This window comes from Periplaneta americana, chromosome 7 (assembly GCF_040183065.1).
Source record: "Periplaneta americana isolate PAMFEO1 chromosome 7, P.americana_PAMFEO1_priV1, whole genome shotgun sequence".
Classification (NCBI taxonomy): Eukaryota; Metazoa; Arthropoda; class Insecta; order Blattodea; family Blattidae; genus Periplaneta; species Periplaneta americana.
In genome coordinates, this window is record NC_091123.1 from 10243394 (window position 1) to 10269700 (window position 26307).

Sequence of the window (26307 nt, forward strand, 5' to 3'; positions counted from 1 at the left end):
ACTATTTTCACAGCTTATTCTGTGTTCTTTTAGGAGTAAGACAGTGAAAGAAATTTTGTTCTAACGTAAAAATTGTGGGCCAAGGACTAAAAAAAATAAATTTCAGTTCTCATTTTAAAAAATTGCCCCCCCCCCCCTGCCCTCCCAAAATAATTGAGGGGTTTATTTTGTGTGAAAATCCTTAATGATGTGTTAAGTAATCAGGGAAGAAAGAGTTTTTAAAATTTGGATAAAAACTGCAAATTTGTCTCCGCAGGGTAGATAAGTAGTCTACTTTAAGCAAAGAATGATGAGCTCTGTCGTGCTGTGATCACAACTGTAGTCTTTATAAATGCAGAAAGTGTTCATGAAGTGAAGGCAGAATGCAGCATTAGTGTCAGCTCCTGAGATACAGAATGGAACAAGATGACCTTTAAAATCATAGATAACTAATGGATTGCAAGGAGTAGTGAAGTGCATTCCATAACCTCTCCTACTCAAATCCCATCCTCACCTTCCCGTGGTGCAACCTGTTTTTAACAAACGAGGCTCTGGGGACCGAATCACAGCGGTATAACTGTTCTGTCAATGGAGGAAATGCCATTTCAGCATGCTGACCTGACATGGCGTGCATAAGCTTCCCCTAAGTGGTGAAGAGGGGATATGGTCGGTGGAGTTGTCTGACAATCCTCCCTGCTAGATCATGTGGACCTGCTAACCAATGACAGGTATGGCCCTTCAAACAGTTTGGTGGTGGGGGTCGTGTGTAGATGATATAACTACCACTTACGGAGCTTATTTTCGAAGACATTCTGAGCAAAAAATGTCATATAAACATGAGTCCTAACTTTAATATTTTCAGAGTTACATTAATTTGCAGTTGTTTGCAAATACCATTGTGCTTTAGTTTTAAGGGTAAAAGAATATTAGAAATAAAGAATGAACTATTCAGGAGTATCATTTCTTTAATTGGCTAATATTCTGAAGCTAAAAATGTGATGTGAATTCCATAGTTGCTTCGTACAGAAAATTTTTTTTTCGATTTATCACAACAATTGTTGCAAATGACGCCACTTTTGTAAATTCTTAAAGACTGTACATTAGGATGCATAATTAAACTGTAAAGAATCAAGTTCCTAAAGTTGTCTGATTTGTAAAAATTTTTATGCTCGACCATGCCGAAATGTAGTAATTATACAGCTGGTAGTAGCCCTTTAATGCACCTCATTAAAGTACACCTATTCATTATAGTTCAGTTGTTCAGCCAATGAGAAATCACCATTGTAGCATTATAAAACCGCAAGTATTGATTATTCTCGGATATGCAATCGAAAGACAACTAGCGAAATGTCACGGAGGCTGGAAATCCAATACTGTCGCAGAAGGTTATGTTCAGTTACTATAATAATTAACGTTAATTGTAAATAATATTCAAATAAATTCAATTTGTCATCTCGTTTTTCAATTCTAAATCAATTTCCAGGTTATATCAAGATTAATGTTCATGTTATTCTCTAAATTATATCAAGGTCAATGACATTTGTTCCTCGGAAAAAATCAATACTTTCGCGTCTGCGCACATCTCACAATTTAGAAAGTCAGTTCTGCTCCTCACTTAGATAATCATAACATGAATACTTATGAATAATTTCAAGTTAGAAATATAGTCGAGCATAAAAAGTCGTATGAAACTTGCCTATAATGGTAATTAAGACGCTTGTATGAAAATTATGAAACTCACTTATGCTCGTTTCATAAACAAACATACTCGCGTCTTAATTACTACCATTATAGGCTCGTTGCATAATGTACTATTGTGATAAGTGCGTAAGAATAATGTAGGCCTAATTTTAGTTCAAAATTGAAAAACAAAATCTGTACAAAGCAATTAATAACACAGTTTTAGCTTCAGAACACTAACCAATTAAAAAAAATTATACTTCTGAATAGTTCATTCTCTATTTATAACATTCTTTTACTGTTCATTTGTACAGGAATAAAGAAGAGGAATTGACTCTCTACTTTTCACAAGAGAGTACCTTAGTACACTGCTTTGGTATTCCTGTTTTAATACAAAAGTTTAATGTTCAGTACCGGTACGAAATGGATGAGTTTAGACTTTTATAGATTCCTCCAAAATAAGTCTGACAGTGATCAGTGCTTTTGCACAATGGCAACAAGAATGCTTCGTTACCTGTTGGTCATTCGGTACACCTTAAAGAAACTTAGAGAATCTGGAACTGGTTGTTACAAAGATCATAACTGGATGATCTGTGGAGATCTGAGAGAGTTGTGCATACTTCTCGATCAGAAGGCTGGGCATACTAAATTTCCATATTTCCTCTGGATGGGGCAGCAGAGCAAGAAGCAGTCATTGGGAGCAAAACACTGGCCACAAAGAACATCTCTTGAACCTCACACAAGAGGAAAAGCAACAAACGCGACTTCACCATGAAAGAAAAAAGGCAGTATCAAGCATTTGATTAAATGTGAGTTGTTAATTATGGCAATCCCAATAGTTTTTGTAAGATGTACCTTTAATATTTGCCACAGGACATGTTTAACTTCATCACTTTTCCAAATTACATTCAGTAACACTATATTCACATTACTAAAAGTGCCAATGCATGTTGCGGAAAAATGTACATGATAGAGAAAATCTGAAGCATCTTAAGAAACTATAAATGTAGCACAGATTTTTTGAAAAGTTTTATGACCCTTAATTTTGCAGACCTTTGCTGTTAATGAGGAGCATGCAATGCATCTTTCTTCATATGAAGCAACATTTCAGAATTAGTCCCAGCTCAGAGCAAATTTTTCATGGTTCACTCACAGTATATCGTACATGTCTGTTATCAGTTATCACTAATATTGCAGAACTCGTGATTACAAATCAAATGAGTGGTCACACAGGTCTGTAGCTGCTTTCCATGTCGAGATATTGCTGAGTGGTCACACAGCATAGCTAATTTTATACACAACTTTGGCACCTTCATTGCCTTAGCAAGGAGAGGTGGTGTCCATACTCGGTGTGGAGAAAGACATTATTCTGCATTAAAAAAAAAACAGACAAATGTGTAGAGTCCATGTGTATTAAAGAGTTAGGACATAATGGCATATGAGAAATCAATTCTGATTGGTTGAACTAAAAGTCATTGCCTACTGGTACTTTAACCACACCATAGTTAGCCATCAAATTAATTTACAGGTGGCTTTTTAAACTACATACTTCACTGGGAGCCTGCCCTTATGACGAAACATTGCGTATACATAGGCACCTTGCAATTAGAACTAAACTGGATGATGCCCTTAGAAAACTAAAATACACTGCCTATGAAGAAGTCCACGGAACTGCCGACAATGACAGTAACAGACGAATTGACGTAATCGCCATTAGCGAATCCCTGTCTCAGGGCATGATAATCGATCCCACCATCAGGTTTGAAACGTATAAAGGACAGCCCGAAGACGTACATGAGGAGAAACGAGCAATCTACGTTCCAACCATCCTGTATTATAAAGATAAATACCAACTTCACGATATCAGTGTTACAGGATTGATGTTTGGAGCAAGAGGAATGATACCTAACTTCTCTTCTCAATTCTGTAAGACTCTAGGACGGCACAAATTGTTTCTGAATGAACTGGCCCTCCTCATAATTAGAGAGTCAGTCAAACTTTTACGAAACCACCTATATGGACTCTAATTCAGTGTACTGAAAAAACTAACGCAACATTATCTTTTTTCTTTCTCTTATTAGCTTTCATTGCTTCTTTACTTTTTTATTCTGTAAATTGCCATTGTTTGTTTGTTTGTGTACTGTACTTGTTTACTTTTTTTCTTACTATGTTATCTTTCATCATTTATATTATTTTGTATGCTTTGTCTAATGGCAGCCTCTAATTTGAGGAAGCACAATACAATACACAGAACAGAACATAATTTTTTTTCTGTCCCGTAATAAAAAAAAGTAAAAGCCATAAAGCCATCTGTGAATTAATCTGAATTTTGAATGTGGTATGATCAAAGTTTGCAATAGTTTTTCGGCCAAATTATTCAGAACTGGTCGCCCCCAGTAGTCTAGGGGTAAAATGCTCTCTTCTAGATCCAAGGGTTGCAGGTTCAAACCTACCTGGTATCGATGGATTTTTCAGGATGCAAAAATCCGGAGTGCAAATCCTCTGGGAGGGACTTTAAGCTATGTGTCCCATGTCGGGAGTTTCCTGGCATGTTAAAGGCCTCCAAGCCTAAATTATAGCCTCTGGACTAAATTTCTCCTCTCTCACATTCTAATACCTTAGTTGCATACTAGATGGTGTTTGAGGTGATGAGCTTACCACTCTTTCCTCTGCCCCTGTCGGCAAATAAGTGTAACTAAATTCCTTGTAGGTGTTGAAACCTGTGCTAGGGGATACATATGTTCTGACTTAGGAACTGTGGGTTAAATGAATGATTCAGAACTAATTATCCATATGGCATTGTTACTTGATTGCCAAAGAAAATATTGTAGGCCATGGTTTTTTGGTCTACATGTTTCAACTTTTTGTATGCAGATCATTAAAAATATGCATGAGATTGCCATTCATCTAACAGTACTGACATTCAAGGAGGCCGTGGTCAATATTTCCTACTGTTGCGGCCTGGATACTGAGAATAATTTCAAAATGTTACGAGTAAAGTAAATAATTAACATTTAGGCTGGTATTAGACTATAAAAACACCGGAATTCCTAAGGCTCTTCTTTTATTTTCCAGTCCCCCATAAAATAGTCAGAAATTCCATCCATTTTTAATGACCCTCTGTATACATAGGGCTTGTACCACTAAGGGGAGACTTTACTTGCTGTAAATCTGTGACATATAGATTATAGCTTTACTTGCCTTGTGAAGGAACTTGTGCTGGTATGAGTCCTCATGGGAGAAGAAATTTTCTCATGAAGTTTCGGCCAGTGTATGGGATTGGTGTCTACCCAGCATTGTGATGCACTTGGGGAGTTATGATAGGTAGCAAAATCTGGTTATGAAAGCCAGCTGTAACAGCTGGGGGGATTATCCTGCTAACCACATGACAGTTTTTTTTATTAGGTTATTTTACGACGCTGTATCAACATCTAGGTTATTTAGAGTCTGGATGATATGAAGGTGATAATGCCAGTGAAATGAGTCCGGGGTCCAGCACCGAAAGTTACCCAGCATTTGCTCGTGTTGGGTTGAGGGAAAACCCCGGAAAAAACCTCAACCAGGTAACTTGCCCCGACTGGGATTCGAACCCGGGCCACCTGGTTTCACAGCCAGATGCGCTGACCGAACACATGATAGTTACCACGATACTTCCATTCTGGTTGGATGATCGTCCAACTCTGCTTCGGCATGTGGACGTGAGGCCAACAGCTGGCTGGTCAGACATGGTCCTTCATGGGCTGACGTGTTTCGGATTATTATTATTATTTGACCCTTCAATACTTTAATTCAGAGGCAAGTGCGATAACTGTTAAATCACAGAGGATAAGACTTGAGATTCTCATGTTCAAATACAGCTGAGTGCAATAAAAATCCTGAGCATGACTTCTTTTGGAAGAGAAGGAAGTTGCAGATTTAAATCTTGTAGAGGAACTTTTTCTCACGAGGTTCCAGGCAACACTTTTTTTTTTTCTGTCTTGTACGGAGGAGGAACTTGAAGGCTTGCACTGCAGCCTGAGGCTTATTGTGCTTACCATTCCTATTCTGTGAATGATTGGGTAGCGCTCTTGTACAAGTACAGCATACCACACTGTGAACTTAACCTGGGCTATTGTATGGATGATGATATGTGAATTAATGATTGCGAATTGAGTCTGAGGTCAAACGCCGAAAATTACCCAGCAATTCTGCTTGAATTGATTGAGGGAAAATCCTGGAACAAACCGCAACCAGAATTTGTACCCGGGCCTGCTCATTTCATGGCCAGACGTGCTAACCATTACTTTACAGTGGTGGACTAGGCAATACTTAGCAAACTTATCTTGTTCATGTCAAAATTCAACTATTACTCATTATCTTCACGTATTCTTGTATTGTTGGTTATGAATTCTATTTCCTATCTCTGGAATGGAATTCAACTCTGCAAAGCTAGCAGAATTTCAAATTAGACTCACAAAGTGAGGTCACCAAAATGAAATGCAATATTTTAATGAAACTCATGCATGTAATGCAAATCTGATTTTCAGGTATAGCTCCCTGTGAAGCTGACTTGAATAATTTCAAGGGAAAAATTGTTCCGGGGCCAGGTATCGAACCCAGGACCTTTGGCTGACTGCGTCAACACACTACCAACTGAGTTATCCAGGAACTGTAACTGTAAATTATTCATGCATGTAAGTTTTTTTCTCTACATGTTATCCATTCTACGATGTGAAGATCAATCAATCTTCTTAATGTATCCAGCTGTTTGCTGACAATATAAAGTCCACTGTAGTCTATTCAGTTGTTGTTTTTCACGAGAAATGAGGGGTATTTTGATCGGTGTTCATTATAGATGCCTGTTGCTAGTAGCCAGAGTAGGGGTGTAGTCAATATATACTGCAGGGCTGTCTTTTCTGCAACTGGTACTGATGATTTTAATTTAAGCCTACTTCTTTTGTGGTTTATGGATGGACAGTATAGAAGAATGTGTTCCAGATCTTCATCATGATTATTACACCATGACAGGATTATCAGAAAGGTGAAATCGGTGTAGGTACAATTGTGTGACAATGTGACCTGTTCTGGCTCTTGTTAAAATGTTTGAACATGTCTGGGCAAGTTTTTGTACATTTCCAAGTCATTTGGTTTCTTTTGTACAGACTGTAAAATTTTTCCTTTTGTTAGAAGAGAGCCAATTGTTGATCCATAGGTTTATAAAATGAGACTTTACTGAAGCAAAAGCACTGGATAGAGATATCACTTGAAGAGGTCTTGGTTGCACATATGTTGCCTGTTTTGCAATATTATCGACTTTCTCGTTTCCAGGTATACTACAATGACTAGGTATCCATTGAAATGTTATTTCCTTTTGGAGTTCTTTTAGTTTACTTAGTTGTTTCTGAATTGGAATAATTCTATGAGCATATAGGTTTGGTACATATTTAAGATGAAATGCACAGTTTGGAATCATGTGGTGTGAACAGGAAGCAAGGAGGAGAAGAGTACATTAGATAGAGAAGTACAGAATTGAGAAGTCACGTGTGTTGTAGCAGTAGACATTTATTGAGATGTGAAAAATGAGCATGATACCATGTGCATAGGAACCATACTTACTCAACAAACTGGTGATAAAGCACATTCAGAAATTATGGTACGTAAGAGAAGTGTGGAGTCCCACAACCTGGCTGACATGGTGCAAATCCAAGAGGCACAGTGGAATTGGAGTATTGTCAACATTTCAACCAAATAACTGTACCAATCTCATAGATTTTGAGCCTTTTTCAATCCGTTTCTTTCTTCGTTGTCTTCCCATTCATTTTCAGCACTCTTTAAATATAATCACACTATCACCATCAACATTCAACTTTAAAAACTTCTCCCAAAATAATCGATTTGCTTCACATTCACCGAACCCAAAATAAAATTTATTAAGTCACAAATAACGAAAGGTCTTTTATTTGTTCATTAAAACACTACTCACTGCTTTGTATCTACTGATAGGAGCTTAAATTGTCAAGTACCACATACAGATTTAAGCAAAGGATCACTTTAAAAATAGCTAAAAATAGTTCATCAATATACAATGCAGTGCTCTTATAAATTGCAACATATACATTAATTCTTTCAAAGTTTGTACACAATTATAATTCTAAATAATGGCCGGAATATTTTTTGTGGATATGCCAGTTTCATCCGAGTTTAAAGTTAGCTACTAGATATGTTGTTATATTTATTGTAGAATTTCAAGAGATCAGTAAACATGATACATCCAGACTCTCTGTTCAACTTAAGTATCGTAGGACGGGTTTTACTTTGTTATTATGGTTCGAATGGACAGAATTGGGTGCAAAATACTGTTTAATTATGGACATTTTGATTTCACAACCATCAAAAAAGACTTATTTGACGTGTCAGCCTAATATGGACAGTGCATGAGGCACATCAAGACATGATCATCACAATCAAGATAAAACTCCTGAACAACGATCACGTGACAAATCTGCACAGGCCATTTCACAGAAGTACAAATTATAGGTCACAGACAAAAATGTTCACAAGTTGCAATGTTGTCTTATTAAGCAGGTTACAATAAATAGAAGTTAAAAATTGTTCGAGACTAATAAAATCAGTTCATTATTATGAGAGGCATTCAATTAATAAGTTTTCTACAACCCATAAATTAATAAATTTATTTGCATATGACAGTTTTACAGTGAATGAGGTACTCCAAACGGGCTTCGAATTCTGAATGATGAAGAAACTCTGACAAAGATGATGATGATGATATAATAATAATAATAATAATAATATTAATGTACGAATATTTGCTGGCATGCACATCACAAATGAAACTCAAACTTAAAGCAAATGATATCAGTTATCCAGCAGTCCAACATTCTGAACACCTGCCATATTGTACAATGATTTCTTAATGCACAATAGATAATGTAATACTGGATTGTAATATCTGCGCCGATATGGAGAGTCCAAACAATATAAGCTGTCATATTTAGACAGGCAATACAACACAGTTTACTGGACAAAAATTTTTAATGAAGCATTCTTCTATCTCGCACTTTATATTAGTTTAATAGGAAATCATGTTTGTGACATGGATAGTAGCAACTGATCAGATAGTTCATTTCATGGTATACTCATTTTTGGGCAATAGCAACAAATGTTGAACCTGTAGGACCAGAAGCTGCTGAAAGATTTCTTTCTAAAGCTGAAGTGTTACTCCTGCAACACACTTCAATTCCATAAGTGTATATTACAAAGCTCATGAAAATACATCCACCAACCCTGTCCCTTACATCACTTAATTGCAAGTGACTTGTCTTCAATCATTGATATCAGCTGTTTAATAGTGTGGGTCCCGTTCATGTCCCATATTACCTTGTTTCAGGTGACATTTTAACCTTACATTATTACTCACTTTTACAAAAACATTGGACTTGCAAACAATCGCATGTGCTGTATCATCTGTATAAGTTTCTCAGCTTGTTCAATCTGTGTTGTAACATTTTGTAGGAAATAAGTAGTAATGAAAGTAATAATTCCAACCACAGGCATCATTTCAAGCTCCACCATTTCGGCTCTAAATTTGAAACACTTGATACAAGTTTACTTCATATCCGCCATTTTGTGTGGATATCTCTGTGTAATGATAATGTATCATTAACTGAATAAGTCTGTGATACTGGGCGGAGATACAGATAATCTTGAGACACTGGCACTCAAATAATTTTATAAAGAAATTCTAATATCTCACAGTATCTTTATTACTTCATAAAGGTCATTCGTTATCTCATGAAACCAAATGCTTGCATGTGCTGTAGTTCATTCCAAGAATCTTATGATGGGGGTAAGTGAGCTTACTATACTAAAAGCCAGGTTATGAACTGACTTAACAGGAAGTAGTTGGATGAGCGAGAGGAAAGTGCAGGTTAGAGGGGTAGCCTGTGCACTGATGACACATTGAGTGTGGGGGGTGGAGGGGAAAAGGAGAACGGAGCTTTTCATTGGACCTCACGTGAAAATGTCGTCTGCTAACGAAAATCTGGCAACGGGATCACGGAGACAGTGTAGCCAAACTTCCCAGTTCATTTGCAATACCACGTGCATTACGAGTCGCATTTTGTACCTGTGTCATTAACTCGGGCTTTCTTAAAAACAGTAATTTCAATTACTAATATTATTGATAGTGTTATCGGGAACTATAGACAGTAGTACTTGAAATAGAATAATGAATTCTCCCCAATGTTACGATACAAAAAGAAAGCGGACTTTTTAAGTCTGGAGAGACAGAAATTATTTTTTTATAAATTCATATATTTGCTTATAATAATAATAATAATTGAATATACATGACTCAATCAGTATAAATATAAAATTAAAATATTATCCATTAAATTATTATTACTGATGTACAAAAATAGCCAAATAGTTAATTAGATTTATAACAACGACTCAAAATAAAATAAAAATTACTATAATATAGGTATTTTGATATAAATTAGATAACACTATATTATTATCGTTATTATTATCATTATAATTATTATTTGAATCGAATCGTTGTTCATTCGTTTAACTGAAATGTTTGAATTCATTATATACTTCTTTATTAAATTAATAATTGAAAACACAGCTACGACAGTTATTTTAAACATATCGGTGACAAACACTGAACATGCTTTGAATCTCGCGCCACTATGTGGCAATAGAGCTCAGAAAGAGAGCAACAGAACGTTGCTTCTGGTTTAGTCGGTTCATAACCTGGATTTTAGTATAGATACCGGTGGAATTGTGGTCGGGAAGGAGCATCTCAGTCCACTTTCTTCTTCCCCTGATGAGCAGGTAGGTTTCACGAGATAATGAATGGCCTATAACAGTTTTAAGAGAATTTCTATCATAGTATGAAAATGGTCGTACTTAATATTAGTACTAAAATTCTAAGCGCAAAACTCTATTGACATGTAAATAACATTTTGCTATAATCCTTCAGAAGTATTTCTGTAATGCCCTATCTGCACCTGACACAGCCAATACCATTCTGCAAGAATGAGAATAAATAACAGTAATAATAACATAATACTTATTATGAAAACTTGGCCTCTTATTTATTTATACCAACATTTCGTCCACGTTTTCTAATGTGAAACATGTGTAACTTGTAACTACAAGAAGATACTGCATTTCACATGTAAACATGTAATTTGTACTTCCGTGAAATGGTCCTCTGGTTGGCTTGTTTGTCAAATGATAGTTGTGCGTACATTCCATATCAAATGATAAACTAACTGACGTGGTGTACAGTACAGCAGTTCTTGGGAGAGTTGTTTGTGCTGCAAGAAATGCAGTGCTGTACTACAGACAAGGAGTTCACAAAGGCATTGGAGGTGCCCATAAAAATCGTAGCTATCAACTGCTACAACGAAAATAATGCTACTCAACAAAAACAAGGTTAATTATAATATTGCTGGGATTCTAAGGAGTTTCTGAACATTTCCGTTTTTCTTTTTATTAACAAAATGCCCACGTGAGTTCATCTTTGGTCACATAATAGGCTGGAAAACTCTCGACATTATCCTCATGACCAGGAATAGAATAAAAGAATAAGAATAAAACTTAAGTACTTTCTCAAGGTTTGTACTTCTGAGTATGAGCACTTCCTGTGACTATATACTCGTAACAACTGGAACATACTCATTTTCGTAAGAATAAAAACATTCTACCTAACGCGAATATATACTTATCTCAACAGAGCCTTCTTGATCATTTAAAAGTTAGTATATACTAGTGTTATATATCCTCTCTGACACATCGCACCGTGATGCTCAATTTTTTATAGACTTTTACATGCTGTCAGCATGCTGTAGTGGTTTGTGTGTTTTTTTTTTTTTCGTTAAATTTGATAATGGATAGATAAATAAATAACATGGAAGGGAGAGTGAATCAGTAAAGCGGCATTAATAAAACAAGAAAATAATGTTAGAAATCGTCATTAATGAGATGCTGGATGGACATTACAATCAATTTCTAGAATTCCAGGTATGTTAATAGTATTTTCTATTATGCAGCAGTTATTTATATATATATATATATATATATATATATATATATTAGCTATATAATTTTAAAGTTACAAGTAATTGCATTTTACAAAATAAACTGCAATTGTTAATTATAAATAACAATACAATCTAACCTCATAATTTGATAGTCATTGATACTTTTATTGGTCATATACATATATTCATATACGAGTGCGCATAGCTGAGAGGTTCCGGGTTCGATTCTCCATGCCAGAACGAATTTTTCTCAAATTAATAGATTTTATTAGTCACGGTTTTTTTTATGAAGAACAAATACTTGTTTAACCAATTTACATTCACTTTTGTAAAGCGTTAAAGGCTTATGAAGTTTTTGAATCCACATGTACTCGAAATAACATGAGAAAGAACTTATAAAAATGAGAATGTACTTGCTTTTATTCTTACAATATCATTCAATATGTATGTAACCATTTGTGCATTTACAAGTGAACAATTGTCTATATAGTATTCTGTATACAATCCATGAAGTAGGCCACAGGAAATTAAAACATTACGAGAAAGTTCATATCAGATGAAAACAACAGATTTTCAAATTATAAACAACTTTTACACTAAGAACTTTTTCTAGAAAATAACTGAATCTTCAGAAAGAGAAATTGTTTTCTTTGCAAGATTAAAGGCAATCTTAATATAAATCAGTGTTGGCCTCCTTTTAGGTCCGTTAGGTATTACAGCCTATGATAGCTTGCTGTGTCTCACTTTAGGGAAAATGTGATAGTACATGGATTCCAGCCAATTGAAGAATAGATGGTAATGGGAAGATGGATATCTTGGCAAAGAAAGGGACCAAAACCACTAACAATGTTAAAGAGATAGGAGATAAAAATGGTCTGAATGCTAAGAAAATATGTGACATTTATTGAGAAACCCTGGATTATTTTTCACATATAATGCTGTTATGTTTTCAAAAAGGGCGTCTCCAATGTTATTGTAAGCTTCTTGCTTACTGAACTAATCGAGTATGGAAGCCTTGAGCCTCATATGGGCATGGGTCAGTTGGTGGTGCTACTGCCACAATAATTTTCCACTATGTTAATTGCATTTTGTCAAGTTCTAGTGCCGTTGGAACATTGAGGCCTGTCACACGGGCTTGATGGTAGGCGCGGGATGGTTTGTTGTGTGCCGAACACGGGCGTCTCGCAGGAATGTCGCCAGCGAGTGGTAGTACCCGGGACTGGTCCACGTCTCGTTGTGTGTGCCTGAGTCGAATTGCACCAGTTGCTTGTGGTGACTTCCACACCGCTGGTGCAGCTCCACCATCATTCGAGGGGGTACCAGCGTGTCTGCCAGTCCTGATATGAACACCGTGGGCACTGCCAGGTGGGGCATCTTCCACACTGACAGAAACTGCAACACACAAAAGCGTGAAGTACATAAACAAATAATTCACAAATTGTATGTAAATGTTCTTGTAGAGCTAGAGTTAAGAGTTACGTTATTACAGTAAAACATTCCCACTTATAATGCTATCCTGTTCATGGTTCTTTTTTATACGGTCCCTGGACATTTCATATATATAATCCTGCATAATTTCACCCTCTTGTAATGCTTCCAAATCCTGCTTGTAGCACATTTTTCAGATGAGACAGTAGAGCAAATGGATAGCTTCAAATACTTGGGGTGTACTTACTTACTTACTGGCTTTTAAGGAACCCGGAGGTTCACTGCCATCCTCACATAAGCCCGCCATTGGTCCCTATCCTGAGCAAGATTAATCCAATCTCTACCATCATATCCCACCTCCCTCAAATCCATTTTAATATTATCTTCCCATCTACGTCTCGGCCTCCCCAAAGGTCTTTTCCCCTCTGGCCTCCCCACTAACACTCTATATGCATTTATGGATTCGCCCATACGTGCTACATGCCCTGCCCATCTCAAACGTCTGGATTTAATGTTCCTAATTATGTCAGGTGAAGGATACAATGCATGCAGTTCTGCGTTGTGTAACTTTCTCCATTCTCCTGTAACTTCATCCCTCTTAGCCCCAAATATTTTCCTAAGAACCTTATTCTCAAAAACCTTCAAACTGTTCCTCTCTCAAAGTGAGAGTCCAAGTTTCACAGCCATACAGAACAACCGGTAATATAACTGTTTTATAAATTCTAACTTTCAGATTTTTTGACAGCAGACTAGATGACAAAAGCTTCTCAACTGAATAATAACAGGCATTTCCCATATTTATTCTGCGTTTAATTCCCCCCCCCCCCTGAGTGTCATTTATATTTGTTACTGTTGCTCCAAGATATTTGAATTTTTCCACCTCTTTGAAGGATAAATCTCCCACTTTTATAGCTCCATTTCGTACAATATTCTGATCACGAGACATAATCATATACTTAGTCTTTTCAGGATTTACTTCCAACCCTATCTCTTTACTTGCTTCAAGTAGAATTTCCGCGTTTTCCTTAATTGTTTGTGGATTTTCTCCTAACATATTCATGTCATCCGCATAGACAAGCAGCTGATGTAACCCGTTCAATTCCAAACCCTCTCTGTTATCCTGGACTTTCCTAATGGCATACTCTAGAGCAAAGTTAAAAAGTAAAGGTGACAGTGCATCTTCCTGCTTTAGCAGTATACTATAAGCAGTAACATGAGCTGCTGCCAAGAAGTCAAAAGGAGGATAGCAATTGCCAAGGAAGCTTTTACTAGAAAAAGGGGCAACTTCTGCGGACCTCTGGAAAAAGAACTAAAGAAGAGACTAGTGAAGTGCTTTGTGTGGAGTGTGGCATTGTATGATGTAGAAACATGGACATTAAGACGAAGTGAAAGAAAGCGAATAGAAACATTTGAAATGTGGATAAGGAGAAGAATGAAGAGTGTGAAATGGACAAACAGAATAAGAAATGAAGCTGTGTTGGAAAGAGTGGATGAAGAAAGAGTGATGTTGACACTGATCAGAAAGAGAAAAAGGAATTGACTGGATCACTGACTGAGAAGAAAAGTAACTACATACTGAAGGATGTATTGGAAGATGGCGAAAGGGAGAAGAGTTTGGGGCAGAAGAAGATATCAGATGATAGACGACATTAAGATACAGTATATGGATCATATGCGGAGACTAAGAGGAAAGCAGAAAAGAGAAAAGATTGGAGAAAGCTGGGTTTGCAGTGAAAGAAAGGGTTTGGGCAGAACAGTATGTATGTATGTATGTATGTATGTATGTATGCATACTTCGTATTATGATAGTGAAATTTGGATTCTCAAACAGGACAGAGATTAAAAACAGCTGAAATGAAATTTTTCAGAAGAGCAGCAGGATATATCCTTTTTGATTTAAAAAGGAACAACGACATTCTAGAGAAACTACACACCTTGTTCTTGTAGAAGCACAGGGGCAAGTATTGCAGCACTCTCCAGCCAATCAGCACCTTCGCCATGTCAGGGATGCTGGTGAACGTGTTCTCCAGGATGAGACACCAGATCTTGGCAGCATATTCCGGCCTGGCGGCTACATCAATTGCTACGGCCCCACCTGCGTCATTATCAGTAACTACTTAGCTCCTCCATATTATTAGAATAAGCGTGGAAATGCCTACGCTAATATCATCATCATCATCATCATCATCATCATCATCATCATCAATATCCTCCTCCTGCTCTTATATTTGGTCTGTCAACAGTTTCACTCCAACTAGTGTTCAATTAATGACAGTTAACTATGTACAGTGGTTGATACAATATCGTTAAAAACGAATTGAAGAAAACAACCTTTGTAGGCTTCTTTTTTCTTTTGGCTTGATTGTTGTGTTTGTTTGGTTTCATTCTTTCCAATTTATCGAATATTCTGTATGAATTCTTTTGTTTTAGAGATAGACATGTAAGGTCATCTCGACATATGCTAAACGTTATCGCTATGTTGACGTTATTGATGAGGGATCATCTGAAGTCAAATTTTTAAGATCAGGAAAACAATATTCACATAAAAACAAGATAAAAATAAATATAGGCTATTAGAATAGAATTAGGGACAAAACTAATAATCTCTCAAATATTTGCAAAGAACCGACAACTGCTGATATTCTGAACTGATATGAAACAAATTAACAGGCCAGACAGATGACACAGTGGTGTGGAAGTGGCAAAGATGATAGTGGAGGTGGTCTAGAAATGACAGAGTTAGCAGTTGTGGTGGTGGACTGAAAATTATACAGGTGATGGTTGTGGTTGCAATAGTGTTGATGGTGGAAGTAGAGACAAAGAATGGTGTTCATGGTTGTAGTGGTGTTGACTGTGGCAATGGAGATGGTAATGGTGGTTGCCGTGGCAATGATGTAGGTGGTGACAAAAAATTATGTTCATGGAAGTGGTTATGATGATGTATGATAGACGAATGATTGATAATAATAGAAACAGGGAAACTATTAGCAACAGAAGTGAAACGGCTACACAGCTGAATTCCACAGATTCTGCCTCGTCAGTCAGCTTGCTGTCTGAGCCTATCATTTGTAGTGCATAACACGTGGTGTTACCCAGAGAACGTCCAAACACGATGATCTCCTTGTGGTTGACATCATGCCGCAGGGAGAGGAAGTCTAGAGCTGTCCTTGCATCCATGAACAGGCCCTCCTCACTGGGGGAGCCTTGAGACAATCCATAACCTCGGTACTCCAGCATCAGGATGTTGCACTGCAAGTTCTGGTACAAGCCCAGCACATTCTGCAGCCTGCAATGAAGCGATTCTCAAGATGTGAAAGAAATTGCATATACAAATACAAGTAAAAAGATTATTAAAACATAAGAACCCATCAGGAAAATTTTTAATCTGGCATTGTTTCAATGGTAAGCTAGAAACAAAGTGTTTTATTTATTACAGTAAAACTTCTTTTGTATGTTTCTCACTAATGCGTTTTTCACATTTGTTCATTTTTTCTGAGATCTCGGCATAATTCCTATACTTTCCATTGTTAATTTATTTTAGATACACGTTTTTCATTTACTATATGATCGCATTTTAAACTTCCAGGAGATACGAAATGTCATTTATATATTCTAAATCAATTTTGCTCGAAAATAAGTTTGCTGTGAAAATGTAACGCAAAAAAAAAAGTGGATTTTCATTGTTAAGATGCGACTTTCACATTTAATGTGTTCAATACGTGAAACCAATCTGGATGATAGCCCATGATATGTCATAAATCTATTTTGTGCAGAAGAACTGATAAGGAAACACGTACAAACATGTCTATATAATTTTTCTTTATTTCTTGTTTTTGTTTTGTTTTTTTAAATACTGTACTTGATCTACGATTTTAATAGAATTAAATAACTTTAATGCTAAAAAGCAATCACTACTTAATTGTCCATAGTGTATTCTTAATAATGCCAAACATATTCATACAAATTCCAAAATCGCAGAAATTCAATCACTCATAAACATACTGCCAAACAAAATAAAAACCTGTATCTCCAATGCATCCCTGTTCATTATGGTATTATGGGCAATGAGATTGCAGATTGTTTGGCAAAGAAAGGAACTAAAATATTACAAGTACCCTTGAAAAAGATATCTTATCACAGTGCCAAATTGTTCATTCAAACACAATTTCAAATAAACATTTTACAGGAATTTCAAGAAAACAGTATTAATAAATCTTGGTCAGTATTGCTTACTGAAAAAGAATATAATACCTAATTCTCCTCGACATGATGCAGTAGCGAAGTTTCGAATGCTCATGAAATATTGACTGGCCATTTTTCACGTGTTGTCATCCTTTCATAGTAATTTATTTTGTTTACAGGAGTCTAACGGACAAACATGAAACAATGCCTACACTGACACATGCTTTACCACATTCCATTCTGAGCATGCTTTCTCATCATGTCCATTTATCCCAATGCTTGACAGCTTTTATTTTGATCGCTACGATTTCTTTTTCATTTTAACAAATTTGAACACTTTTCAGTGTCATTTTCCTTTTGTTCTAATTGAGAACTTCTAACGAAAAAAGTAACAAAATCCACACCTGACTTGAAAAAACTTATTTATACCTGTGACCCATATTTCCTGCATTGCCATGCAGGAAAAGTATTGTTGGAGCTACTGCTGCTTGATCACCAGGTTGACGAATGAAGAACAAATGCAGTAATGTCCCGTCTCCACTTCGTACAAAAACATTTTCATAAGGGAGCCCAAACATTGAAGGTACAGGAACAAATACTCTAGAGTGTGCTGGCATTTCAGGGTGGTAGAGGAGGTTGTCCTCTGTGTGGTATAAAATACCTGCCAATCACATGAAGATAAATCCATATATTTCAAGAACTTTAAATAAAAGTGTAGTAACTTGTATATTGTAAGAGATACTGTTAGGTAAACACTTGCCTGTTGTTGCGAAACATAATAGAAGAAATGCCAATAAGCCACCATAAGCCCAGTAAAGAAGTAAACATGCCAGAACTGCAGCTCCTGCTAGGGCCCAGCACCGCATTATGATACTAGCGGCAATATGTAGGACTCTGTGGGCCCCTAAATTTACCCCCATCACAGGACCTCCAATGCCAGATGAATTGCTCAACCGATCCTCTCCAGCTTTTACTTTAGGAGGAATTTCTGAGACCGACATATTTGCAAAACCATTTCCCTAATTAAAGCTCTTCATATTTGAAAACATGTACATATTTCAGAGACTATGATACTGCTTTTCTTTACATAATTCATTACTAGGGATTAACATTCTCAGAATTTTCACCATGTCTCTACAAATTTACTGACCCCCCAAACAAACACACACTATCACCACGATACACCATACCAAAACTGAGACAAACGTCGAAATCTATAGAATACAGTAGGCTTTCCAGAGAGTATATTTGCAACGAGCTGAAATTCATGCGATTAGAGTAGGCCATTGTGACGTCTGCTCAAAGTGCATGTTACATATAATCTGTGATAATTGGGGAAATTGTATGGCTACTTGGCAGGGATTGAAGTGTAAAATTTGTTGTTTCGTTCGTATCACAGTTAGCGTTATTATTTAATTAAAATATGTGTATTTAGATAATTTCCTGATATGTGTATTGTGCTTGTTGTGTAGTGAACAGAATGTTTCGTGTGTTACATAAACGGACGAAAATGAAACTACTCGGAATGTGAAGTCTATTTCATTGTGACTGTTCATATTTTATTATAGTTAATAACACATTATACATCATGGCATATCTTACATCAAGATCTATACTGAATATTTCTTGACAAAAAGTCAGTGTTAGTTACGAGAATTACTTGTGCACTGACTTAGAAATGGGAAGTCTATATTCATTAAAGGGACTTATACTTGCAATGATGATAGTGCTCACCTTTTGCCTCGGTCTAACTTCTATTTTAGCTCATTTGGGAGATGTGGCCCAGGCAATGACAAGTGAAGAAAGGGAGGAATTGAAGTAAGTAAAAAGCCCTGTTTTCAATGTAAACAGTAGAGAGCAATATTGTTTTTAAACCATATTGTAAAATTATTGTTCACCATTTTTGCAATAAAGCTCATTTCAGCAACTAAATTGGTGAATATAAACAGTGAAGAAACTGGGAATGTGCCATATTAGAGGTTATTTATTTATCCATTTAAGGGTGGGGCTATCAACTAGAAGGATGCGTTGGAAAGTATGAGTGTATAAGTGAATGGGTGTAGCCTACCTATATGTTTTATATAGGCTAGGCCTACAATGAAACTTCAACTTAACCTATCCTGAAACAAATAACATTCTTTTCAGCCTAGTTCTTTTCTTATTGAATTGAACTTCATAGGCACAGCAGTAGACCTGTGTGTAATTTAGGCAACAAATAATTACAACGAAACATTTTTACCTTAGTAGGCTACATCATAAGCTGTAGGACATGGCAAAAACGTCTAAGGCACTTTGATAAAGCCAGTTTGAAGAGAAATGCAGATTACAAAGTAATTGCTTAGGCCTACATTATAGCAAGCCAGTTGTTTATTTTCTTTTACTCTTACTTTTTTTTTGTAGACTGATGTGGGTTGTGTAGGAAATTAGGACTTCCTATGTTTGTACAGTAGGCCCAAATACAGTGAGCCCCAGCAAACCTCTCGGTGTTTATGTCAGCTAATCAGTGGCAGGTCCTCCCTGCCACTTCTGCTGCTTGCATCTGCGAACTCAGCAGTGCTTTGCCGGATTAAAACTTACATACTAGGCCTATGTTATAGATCTATTCTAGGACTACATTTCAAGACAGCTTCTACTTCAGTTTTTATTCGGTAAGCACAAGAGGTTGTCGTTGGCTTTTCCGATCATTCATAGAACTTGTTTAATTGAATGTGTTCTTTATTCTTTAACGTTGTGTTGTGTTTTGGAATTGTTACATATTTGGAGAACGTTAGTTAGGCTACATACAGAAAAATAAATTGTATGGCAGAACAAAGGAAAATTTTAGACGTAAATTTCCTGGCTACCAGTTATGTGTAGAAAAACAATACTAGGTCTTAATTTAATGAAAACCTCTGGCTGAGGTTCTGGCTGATATGTAAGCCTACATCTATTATCAGGCAGTAGACCTACATCTCACTTGATGATGATATGTGTCAGAGGAAGAACATTGTTTGTGTATACATCTGACGTCTGATTAGGTAATGTAATATGTTGCTAGTCAGCGATGTATGCTATGGAGGGGGAAAGGAACTGGCCACTCTACCCCATTATCTTCTGTATTAGTTGCCTCATGAGTGATGCCTTATTGGTGTCACTTAAGAGGTTAAACCTGTCTTCTGATAGTTGACTAAACAACAACAGCTTAATGAATAGGTGTAATGAAATAGGTTCTATGAATAACCGGGGAAGTCAACAACAGCCCTGTGTGCTTACTGAAGAAAAACTGGAAGGAATAGTAGTTGCTCTGGAGTGTAGTCTTTAAGTTTTAATCTGGTGAAGGGGTGAGAGTTTGCTGACACAAGGCAGTAGCAAGGGGATATCTACCACTGTTTGGCCGACAGAAACACTGGGGAAGTTCACTGGGACTTCCTGTACAAAGTATAAGTGAAAAGTAGAGTTACCAAAATGGCGACAGTTTTTGCTGCCTATAATTAATGTAGCTATCTTTGAGTGTTATGTTATGGTAGATATTTTACCATATTGCTAGCTTACTGTTGTCTCCATTTTACAGGGAAGAAGCGAGGGACATGTTCTACCATGCTTACAGAGCATACATGGTGAGTTACTGTTATTTAATATGTACTGTAATGTCTTTGAAGCAGTATTCTCTTTAAATTGTGCTTGTATGCAGCTGCTTAAAGACTTCCATGTGCACAGAAATTTTGCTTCACAGCTGAAAATTTCTCTCAGGAAAACAGTTGGATCCGATCAAAATAAAATTTTGATTGTGCATGTTTTTGAAGTTAAATGACCATCATCACTCTTCAGTTGGTCTAAATTACTTTCTTATTAATGGAGAAAAATTCATTTCGGCACTGGGAATTGAACCCAGGACTCTCAGCTTGGTGTGCTGAGTGCTCTTAGCATCTAAGCTATGCTGAGACCCAACTTACTAAACTACTCTTCCATCTTCTTTTGCTGTTGTCTCCATTGCCACCTCTACTACCAGACTTCTGCCAATGTCCTTCATTGCCCTCAGCCATTGCTGCTGTTGTCTGCTTTGTTATCTACTTTTTCTTATTCTTCTTTTCTCCACTGTCACTGTTGCCTATCTTATTTTGCCAACTCTTACCGCATCTCTTTCACTCATTCAGCTATCCATTTTTCGAGGACAGCAGCTGTGAGTGGCTGAAAGACCAGATTTCAAAATGTCCGCTGTGTTTGCAAAGAAATACACCATTGTTCCATGTGCTTCAGAATATAAGACACCATTGATTGTTGCCTGCCCCCTTCACTTTCGCTGGCTTGCAGCGAAAAAAAAAAGTGTTGCTACGAAAAATGTCTGTTGCTATTTCAGTGCTGTCGGTCAGCAAGACGTTCAATATGGTCGCTATTTCAGCACTGTCCCGGCTGAACGCAGCTACTGTCACCTCTTTTGTTATTTAAACTGCTTGTTTTGCCTCCTTTGACACCTTCTACTTCTTCATCTCCTTTATGGCCACAATCTTCACAATTTCTACTGCATGCTGTATCTCTACTCATACTGCCTCTTCTACTCTCTCCTTCACTGCTGCTACTTCTGGCACATTTACCATTTGTATTGCTCTTTTTGTCACCTTCTCCACCTCTTCTGTCTCGTCCATATCTCTTTCATCACCTCTCCCTCCCTCATTTCCTCCTGCTCGCTGTAAACAGACATCATCTGGGTCACCTACAGTGAAATATATTGTATGAAATAAGTTATTTGCGGCAAAATTTGCTGTCAACTCTGGAATCAGCCTGCAATTGTTTGACAGTTTCTCACCTAAGGGATCCACACCTGTGGAGTAATGGTTAGCACGTCTGGCCGCGAAACCAGGTGGCCCGGGTTCGATTCCCGGTCGGGGCAAGTTACCTGGTTGAGGTTTTTTTCGGAGTTTTCCCTCAAGCCAATATGAGCAAATGCTGGGTAACTTGCGGTGCTGGACCCCGGACTCATTTCACCGGCATTATCAACTTCATCTCATTCAGATGCTAAATAACCTAAGATGTTGGTAAAGCATCGTAAAATAACATACTAAAATAATAAAAAAAAAAAACTCACTTGAGGGACTGATGATTGATTCCTGGGAGATTCTGCCACAGATTCACACATTCCAGCAATGCTCCATTGTGTTGCAGGAGAATGCTTATCCTGCCGATGAGCTGATGCCACTCAGCTGCTCAGGACGGTGGAGGGGCACGGAGCCCAGCAGGGGAGACATTGACGATACTCTTGGAAAGTAAGCAGCTAGCACCTACTCGTAAAGCTGCATCAGGAATGTTGTATATGAAAACTAACATGTTCATGCTTTTCCATTTCAGCTTCTCGCTGACTCTTATTGACACCCTGGATACTCTTGTTGTAAGTATGACATGTTTATGTTGGACACATGTTTAATTAATTTCTTGCAGAGATTGTAAAATGAAATCCTCTATTCATAATGTAAATTGTAATAATAATAAAATAATCCGTGGCGCTACAACCCATGAAGGGCCAAGACCGACCAGCCGGCTGCTGGCCTCACGACTACATGCCGAAGCAGAGGTGGACGATCATCCAACCAGAATGGAGGTATCATGTGATTAACACGATGAGCCCTCCAGCCGTTATAGCTGGTTTGCATAACCGGAATTCGGTACCTATTGTAACTCTCCAAGTGCATCACGATGCTGGGTGGGCACCGGTCCCATACACGAAATTTCATGAGAAAATTTCTTCCCCCAAGAGGACTCGAACCAACGCGCATTCCGTAACTCAAGTCCCAGGCATGATGCCTTAGACCACGATGCCACGGCGCGGGACAGCGAAAATTGTAAACAGACGAAAGTGGAGCATTTTTTCCTTTACTTTCAATGTGATGTAGCATTACTCTGTGCTCTATCAGATGGGGAAAAAGTAGTCTGTAACTTCGAGAGCATTATTTTTTTACTGTGAAAGTATGTAACCGCATTTTTGGTGAATATATATATACTGGTTGTACAGATGAAAGTTATATAAAAAAAGTGACAGTGGATTCATAGGATTCTTATAATTGCATGCAACGTTTATGCTCTCGATTGGCTGTTATTATAATATTTAGATTTTTCTTATGAGGGAAAAATTTGGAAAAATCTAATAGACAATAACTTATCAGTACCAGATGGACGAAGAAGAGATGCTGTAGCAGTCTTTCGAATAACTACCTGGCATGACCGTTTGCACCTAATCTCTATCCTCCCATCTTTAGGGTGTCTTCTGTGTCATGAAAGTGTCTCCATCATGAACAAAGAACATTTAATCACATGTGTAAAATTAAGTGATTGTGGACAGACCTTTATGAAGCAAGACGGCAAATGTCAAGTGTCTGAACATTAAAATAATAATATTTTTGAAAGAAGTCTGCCGAGTTAGCTCTGTGGTAGCTCGTCTGGCTTCAGATTAGCCAGCCCAGGTTCGATTCCCGGCGAGGCCAAAAATTTTCATTAAAAATTTCTACCTTGGGACTAGAAGAGATGGAGGTGCACAACTTCTAATCACTAAATTGTGCACCAGTATGCCTTTGTTAAATCCCAAATCTCTCCGCAGTGTATATGAAGAGAAGGCATATGTCACTGTTGATAGTGATTCGTCCGTCGGATGGGGACGTTAAGCTAGCGGCCCCCTTGGTGCTATTCAACAGGAGTAGGCTACATGCCGGCACCAGGTTTCCCCTTGTCCCTTTCTCAACATCATCATCCTCACCCATTTCCTACACTACACTTACACATAGACTCACCCTAGAACACGACATAACTCCTCAGAAATACACATCGTGCATGACGTGGCCCTCCGAAATGGTGTGCGACTTGAAAATGGGTCACAGTCCTGCCATATATCCGCAGTATGCAGAATTCGAATCACGGAAGTGAAGTGGGTAGGCATTACACATACACACACTCTCCCTCTCTTTCCCCCTCTCTCCCTCTCCCTCCCTCTTTGTCAGTCTCCCCTTCTCCCTCTCTTCCCCTCCCACACCTCTCTCCCTCACCCTTCCTCTCCCTCGCTCTTTCCCTCAATCTCTCTCCCCCTTTCCCCCATCTCCCCTCCTTTCCATATCTCCCTTTTCTCCCCCTCCCCATCCCCTATCCCCCTTTTCTCCTTTTCCTCTCTCTCTTATTTCCCTTTATCTCCATCTCCCTCTCTCTTTCCCTCCACCTCTCTCTTCCTCCATCTCCCCCTCTCCCCTTCTGTCCCCACTTCCTCCTCCCCTCTCCCTATCAATCTCCGTCTCCTCTTCCTCCCTTCCCCTTCTCTCTCTTCCCTCCCCATCCCCCCTCTCTGTCACTCTTTCCCCCTCTCTTCCTCTCGCTCCCTGTCCTCCCTCTCTGTCTCTCTCTCTTCTCTTCTCCTCTCCCTCTCTGTCTCTCTCCCCCTCTCCCTCTCTGTCTCTCTCTCCCCCTTTCCCTCCCTGTCTCTCTCTCTCCCCCTCTCCCTCTCTGTCTCTCTCTCTCTCTCGCCTTCTCTGTCTCTCCCCCTCTCTCCCTGTCCTCCCTCTCTGTCTCTCTCCCCCTCTCTCTCCCTGTCCTCCCTCTCCGTCTCTCTCCCCCTCTCCCTCTCTGTCTCTCTCCCCCTCTCCCTCTCTCTCCCTGTCCTCCCTCTCTGTCTCTCCCCCCTCTCCCTCTCTGTCTCTCTCTCCCTGCCCTCCCTCTCTGTCTCTCTCCCCCTCTCCCTCTCTGTCTCTCTCTCCCCCTCTCCCTCTCTGTCTCTCTCTCTCTCCCCCTCTCCCGCTCATATTTCTGACAAAGCATATTTTGTGTATCAGTATTATGTAAAAATCCTAATTCTGTTGTTAATGGTGACAGTGATGATGAAGTTGCGCTGATGACTGGCTTGTTTTTTGTCGTAAGTTTGGCCTTGTGTCTCTGATAGCTATGTGTTGTGTATTCATGTCCAGGTGCTGGGAGATCTCGAGGAATTTGAACATGCAGTCAAGTTGGTATTGAGGGATGTCAGCTTTGACAACGATGTGATAGTCTCTGTCTTCGAGACCAACATCAGAGTCCTGGGGTAAGACACTGACTTGTCTCTTGTGTATCAAGTTAATGAAGACAGTGCAAGTGAACAAAGACATTTACAAAGGGCTTTCAAGGAACCCGGAGGTTCATTGCCATCCTCACATAAGCCCGCCATTGGTCCCTATCCTGAGCAAGATTAATCCAGTCCCTACCATCATATCCCATCTTTCTCAAATCCATTTTAATATTATCCTCCCATCTACGTCCGCCTCCCCAAAGGCCTTTTTTCTTCAGGTTTCCCAACTAACACACTATGCATTTCTGGATCGCCCATATGTGCTACATACCCTGCCCATCTCAAATGTCTGGATTTAATATTCCAAATTATGTCAGATGAAGAATATAATGCCTGCAGTTCTACATTGTGTAACTTCTCCATTCTCCTGTAACCTCATCCTACTTAGCTCCAAATATTTTCCTAAGCACCTTATCCTCGGACACCCTTAGCCTCTGTTCCTCTCTCAAATTGAGAGTCCAAGTTTCACAACCATACAGAACAATTGGTAATGTAACTATTTTATAAATTCTAACTTTAAGGATTTTTGAGAGCAGACTGGATGACAAAAGCTTCTCAGCCAAATAATAACAGGCATTTCCCCTATTTATTCTGTGTTTAATTTCCGAGTGTCATTTATGCGTACTAGTAGATAAAAAGTCAGTAGTGTTTGTTTATAATACGTGAATACTTACTTACAAATGGATTTTAGAGAACCCGGAGGTTCATTGCCATCCTCACATAAGCCCGCCATTGGTCCCTGTCCTGAGCAAGATTAATCCACTCCCTAGCATCACCTCCCTCAAATCCATTTTATTATTGTCCTCCCATCTACGTCTCAGCCTCCCCAAAGGTCTTTTTTCTTCAGGTCTCCCAACTAACACACTATATGCATGATTCGCTCATATGTGCTACATGCGCTGCCTATCTCAGACGTCTGGATTTAGTGTTCTT

The 26307-nt window shown here is 38.2% G+C and overlaps 2 protein-coding genes and 1 long non-coding RNA gene across 3 annotated transcripts in view; 2 read left to right on the forward strand and 1 right to left on the reverse strand.

Moving 5' to 3' along the window:
• Positions 1-418: 418 nt before the first annotated feature.
• LOC138702906 (uncharacterized) lies at positions 419-12946 on the forward strand. Its single transcript, XR_011332918.1, has 3 exons — positions 419-707; positions 6186-6332; positions 12811-12946. It is a non-coding gene; the product is annotated as an uncharacterized lncRNA (long non-coding RNA).
• Positions 7183-18574, reverse strand: Bem46 (abhydrolase domain containing 13-like protein Bem46). The gene is made up of 5 exons (XM_069830302.1): positions 18085-18574; positions 17754-17985; positions 16235-16428; positions 15077-15237; positions 7183-13106 (listed from the first exon to the last, which is right to left on the reverse strand). Exons 1-5 carry the CDS (start codon positions 18323-18325, stop codon positions 12840-12842), a joined length of 1095 nt encoding a protein of 364 aa, XP_069686403.1. The 5' UTR covers positions 18326-18574; the 3' UTR covers positions 7183-12839.
• Positions 18575-18582: 8 nt separating this feature from the next.
• Edem2 (ER degradation enhancer, mannosidase alpha-like 2) overlaps positions 18583-26307 on the forward strand; it is a 34970-nt gene continuing 27245 nt past the window's right edge. Inside the window, exons 1-5 of the mRNA XM_069830300.1 lie at positions 18583-19142; positions 20875-20920; positions 22464-22564; positions 22647-22686; positions 25238-25350. Of these exons, the coding sequence (XP_069686401.1) occupies positions 19003-19142; positions 20875-20920; positions 22464-22564; positions 22647-22686; positions 25238-25350 (440 nt within the window). The 5' untranslated portion in view covers positions 18583-19002. The remainder of the gene's footprint in view (positions 19143-20874; positions 20921-22463; positions 22565-22646; positions 22687-25237; positions 25351-26307) is intronic.

What these genes read in the sequence shown, in the direction of transcription:
- Bem46 (XM_069830302.1), bottom strand. Translation starts at nt 18,325, where the DNA reads ATGTCGGTCTCAGAAATTCCTCCTAAAGTAAAAGCTGGAGAGGATCGG. An exon ending in ATTATGTTTCGCAACAACAG is followed by an intron (nt 17,986 to 18,084) that starts GCAAGTGTTTAC and finishes TGTGATTGGCAG; the next exon opens with GTATTTTATACCACACAGAG. An exon ending in GCAGGAAATATGGGTCACAG is followed by an intron (nt 16,429 to 17,753) that starts GTATAAATAAGT and finishes GCTTCATTGCAG; the next exon opens with GCTGCAGAATGTGCTGGGCT.